At 44.3% G+C, this 4,742-nt stretch overlaps 1 protein-coding gene across 1 annotated transcript in view; it reads left to right on the top strand.

Annotated features, from left to right (window-relative positions):
- Positions 1-1,429: 1,429 nt before the first annotated feature.
- Positions 1,430-4,742, top strand: part of KCNA4 (potassium voltage-gated channel, shaker-related subfamily, member 4) — a 4,702-nt gene continuing 1,389 nt past the window's right edge. The window contains exon 1 of the mRNA XM_010079502.1: positions 1,430-4,742. This exon is cut by the window's right edge and continues 1,389 nt beyond it. Coding sequence (XP_010077804.1) covers positions 2,206-4,194 — 1,989 coding nt within the window. The 5' untranslated portion in view covers positions 1,430-2,205 and the 3' untranslated portion in view covers positions 4,195-4,742.

Here is a 4,742-nt window from a genome sequence, read left to right on the forward strand (position 1 = left end):
TGTTGGTTTTTTTTTTATTATTATTATTTGTGGGTTTTTGTTGTTTTGGGATTTTTTTTTTTTTTTTTTTTGACAATTACCAAAAACGGGCAAAACAAAAAGCTGAGCCGCTGCCGGCTGGACGTGTCGGGGGGAGAAACTGCAAGAAGCGACAGCCGTCCTCCCATCAGTGGAAACGGGCTCGGTACACGGAATTATTTAACGCTGATTTATTTGCAAATCTACCGCAAAAGCTGGGCTTGGAAAGACTACTGTTCGCGCTTATCCATTCATTCCGTCTCACAAACACACCGCCTTCATTTTTATTTTTTATTTTTTTTTTTCCCGTTTTGGAACAAGACTCTTGCTTGTTGCCTTTTTGCAAACGCCTGGGTGAGAAGCTGTGGCGGTGGCTGTGCAGAGTGCCCCCGGCTTACGCTGCTCTCTGGCTCGCTCTTCGCGCTCTTGTTGCACCCGGAAAGAAGGGAGAAAAATAACTCGTCAACCTGTGGTGCCGACTGACCATACACACCTGCAAATGTAGATCAGCTGGCACAGCCTCCTCCTCAGGACTGCTGTCACCCGATCCTTACACTAGCAGGAACAGCATTGCTATTTCTCTGCCTAGGAACAGTGAGTATAACAGCGTTGTTAAGACCTTTTTCTGCATGATACGTAGGTACGATTTTAAAAACGGCGTCGTTTAATAGTTCATAGTCACCTTCTATTGTGTATTAATAGATGCAGCTATAAATGAGGGTTCTGTTTCAGAGGGGTGTGTGTGTATTTTGTGTGTGTGTGTGTGCTTGCATGTAGATGTTGCTTCAGTGCACCTGCAGTTGTGTTTTCCGGACATACCGTATCACAGTATTTTCACTGGAGGGAACATTATATGTGCCTGTTTCCTGATTAAATTCAGTGAGATATTATGGCTGAAACACAATTCAGTTATAGATGAAAATGTAACATTCTTGCCTCTTATGTGTTTCTACAAATATAACAAAAGCTCTTTGTGTAGGTATTTATTCTTTAATATTTCATGTAGATATACGTAGGTGTGTATCTATTACATATGTACTCAAAGCTCGGAATGCACTGTGTATTGCAGTATTTCTATTAGTGTTTATATGTGTTGGTGTTTCAGAAGCATGCATTTGTTTGTGTATGGATGCAAGTGCTTATATGGGTGGGGATTTTGTATCTGTGTCTATGTATATGTGACATACCCACCCACATCCTTACCCACAGAGTCGTTCAAAATCTCTGTGCATGTGATGTGGGTGTGTGTGTAATGTAGAAGTGTGAATAGTGTGGGCAGGGGAAGATTTGAATACCGTGGTAATAGATGACATGGTTTCATTTGATCAGTGTGACCTTTTAGGAAAACAATCCAATCTTTTCCCTTTTTGTTTTGTTTATTTTTGTGTGTTTGTGCATGTGCCTCAGGTTAAGTGCTTCTTCTGCATGACCATAACCAAAGGGTGACCCATCCACTCCCTTATGTCCTATGGGGACCTCAGAGCCAGTTTCTCAGTCTTCATCTCCTCCTCCTCCTCCTCCTCCTCCTCCCCTTACTGCTGCTGCTGACGCCTTGGGTGCTGCCTCCAGGTTTGAGACATTGTTGACAGGCTGAAGAAAGGATTTGCAAAGACCTCCTCACTGTGTAAATAAAGTGATGTCTGGAATTAACTTCAACTCCCCAAGAAATGATATTGGACAATAGGACTGCTAGGCCAAAGCAATACCAGCAACAAATTATGAGGAAAGAGACTATTTGCGTTTGGTTGCAATGATGAACTAAAACCATCTGTGGAGAGCAGGTACCCTTTGATTTGCATCTTTTTTTCTTCACGAATGCAGACTTTGGAGCCTGCAAGGTAGTCATGATTCTGATCAGATCTGTGATAGCCACGGAAGAGAAATGGAAATAAAGGGCTTGGTGGATGAAAGAGCAAGGCCTCAGCTGTTCCCTGGTTCCATCTGAGAGTTTCATCTTTTCTTATTAGCAAAACAGTAGTTTGTGTCAAACATTCCAGACAATACAAAAATGCAGATCTGTGGCTTTCCTAAACATAGATTCAGTGTTACAACTATGTTGTCCTGCTCGGTGTCCGGGGGCCAGTCCTCCAAATGCAAATGGCTTTGAACTTTCTGTAGTGAAACTTAGTTACACTGGAAACAAAACAAAACCGTTTTGCATTAAGCAATTAAAAAAAAATTTGCAAAATGGAGGTTGCAATGGTGAGTGCAGACAGCTCTGGGTGCAACAGCCACATGCCCTACGGATACGCGGTCCAAGCTCGGGCCCGCGAGCGAGAGCGGCTGGCACAATCCAGAGCCGCGGCCGCTGCGGCTGTGGCAGCGGCAACAGCGGCAGTAGAAGGTGGGGCAGCAGGTGGAGGTGGGCCCTATCACCACTACCATCAGGAACAGAGCCGAGGTGCATCCTCCTCTCATGGTGGGAATGCGTCGCGCAGCGGCGTGCCCCACCGCCAGAGCGGTAAGAGGAGGAAGAAAGGGAAAAAGAGGAGCCACCACCTGGGCAGCAGGGAGTGTGGGGCCTCCTTCCCCTGCTCGGAGCTGCTGCCTCTCAGTGGCTCTGAAGAGAGAATACTGAAGGACTTGAGTGGGGAGGAAGAGGAGGATGAAGACGAGGATGAAGACGATGAGGAAGAAGGAAAGCTCTACTACAGTGATGACTATGGGGAGGATGAGTTTTCATACTCGGACCAGCCACCTGATGACGGTGGAGGCGCTGGGGGTTACAGCTCTGTTCGCTACAGTGAGTACGAGTGTTGTGAGCGTGTGGTAATCAACGTGTCAGGACTGCGGTTTGAGACTCAACTGAAGACGTTAGCTCAGTTCCCGGAGACGCTGTTGGGTGATCCAGCTAAGCGAGGCAGATACTTTGACCCTCTCAGGAATGAATACTTCTTTGATAGGAACCGGCCCAGCTTTGATGCCATCCTGTACTACTACCAGAGCGGTGGTCGGCTGAAGAGGCCGGTCAATGTACCCTTTGACATCTTCACTGAGGAGGTGAAATTCTACCAGCTTGGGGACGAGGCCATGCTCAAGTTTAGGGAGGACGAAGGGTTTGTCAAAGAGGAAGAGGACAAAGCTTTGCCGGAGAATGAGTTTAAGAGGCAGGTTTGGCTGCTGTTTGAGTACCCAGAGAGCTCCAGTCCAGCCAGAGGCATTGCCATTGTCTCTGTCTTGGTCATCTTGATCTCCATCGTCATCTTTTGTCTGGAGACTCTGCCAGAGTTCAGAGATGACAAAGAATTTGTAATGTCCCTGAGCTTAGGGAAGGGGCTTTCCAATGAGTCACTTCACCTGGATGCTGGGGAGCACACCATCTTCAATGACCCTTTTTTCATTGTAGAGACAGTATGCATCATTTGGTTCTCCTTTGAGTTTACAGTGCGCTGCTTTGCATGTCCAAGCAAAGCACACTTCTTCAAGAACATCATGAACATCATAGACATTGTCTCCATCTTGCCTTACTTCATCACTCTGGGCACTGACTTGGCGCAGGAGCAGGGCAGTAACGGGCAGCAGGCCATGTCTTTTGCCATCCTGAGGATCATCCGGCTGGTCAGGGTGTTTCGCATCTTCAAGCTCTCCAGGCACTCCAAGGGTTTGCAGATCCTGGGTCATACACTCAGGGCCAGCATGAGGGAACTCGGCCTCCTCATCTTTTTTCTTTTTATTGGAGTCATTTTGTTTTCCAGTGCTGTTTACTTCGCAGAAGCTGACGAGCCTGCCACCCATTTTCAAAGCATCCCAGATGCCTTTTGGTGGGCTGTAGTGACCATGACTACAGTTGGTTATGGGGATATGAAACCCATAACTGTGGGTGGGAAAATAGTTGGGTCCCTGTGTGCCATTGCAGGAGTGTTAACCATTGCTTTACCAGTGCCAGTGATTGTCTCCAATTTTAACTATTTCTACCATAGAGAAACTGAGAATGAAGAACAAACGCAGCTGATGCAAAATGCAGTCAGTTGCCCTTACCTCCCAACAAATTTACTGAAGAAATTTAGAAGCTCATCATCTTCATCCACAGAGGATAAATCAGAATATTTGGAGATGGAAGAAGGAGTTAAAGAATCTCTTTGTGTAAAGGAGAAAAAAAGTCAGGATGCGGGGAATAGCAGTGAGTCAGAGAAGAAAAACTGTGTAAATTCAAATTCTGTGGAAACTGATGTGTAATTTTGAACGTTTCCAAATATATTTATGCATTAAAGAGTGCAGTGAAAATAATGAAATATGCAAACAAGAGTCCACAGCATACAGTAGTATGCCATTTAATGGTTAACTACAAATAAAAAGCATTGCTAAACTTGTATTACATATCAACTAAGTGGTATAACTTGAGGAAGGGATTGCTAGATCTGATATAATTTCAGACTTTATATTTTTATTAGAATGCAAGTGTTTTGCACATGAGGCTGAAAAATTTGTTAAGACCAAGTCAGTTTTAAAGTGGGTGCATGAACTGTCAACATCACTAATAACAGCTCTGTGGTAAAAGTTGGCATTCAGAGGTATTTACTATGTAAGAAGCAATGAAGTTTGGTAGTCATTTATCTATTTATCAGCGCTTTAATAGCAGCTACCACAAATCATTGGATACCATAGTCATTGTTTTTCAAATGGTAAATTTATTGTAAAAAGATATTCTACAGAAAGATAGATCTAAATTTTTTTCTTGAAATCGATAATGCTTGTTTTTAACTGGAAATTTAATTTGAAAAGGC

This window comes from Pterocles gutturalis, unplaced genomic scaffold (assembly GCF_000699245.1).
Source record: "Pterocles gutturalis isolate BGI_N339 unplaced genomic scaffold, ASM69924v1 scaffold8684, whole genome shotgun sequence".
Classification (NCBI taxonomy): domain Eukaryota; kingdom Metazoa; phylum Chordata; class Aves; order Pterocliformes; family Pteroclidae; genus Pterocles; species Pterocles gutturalis.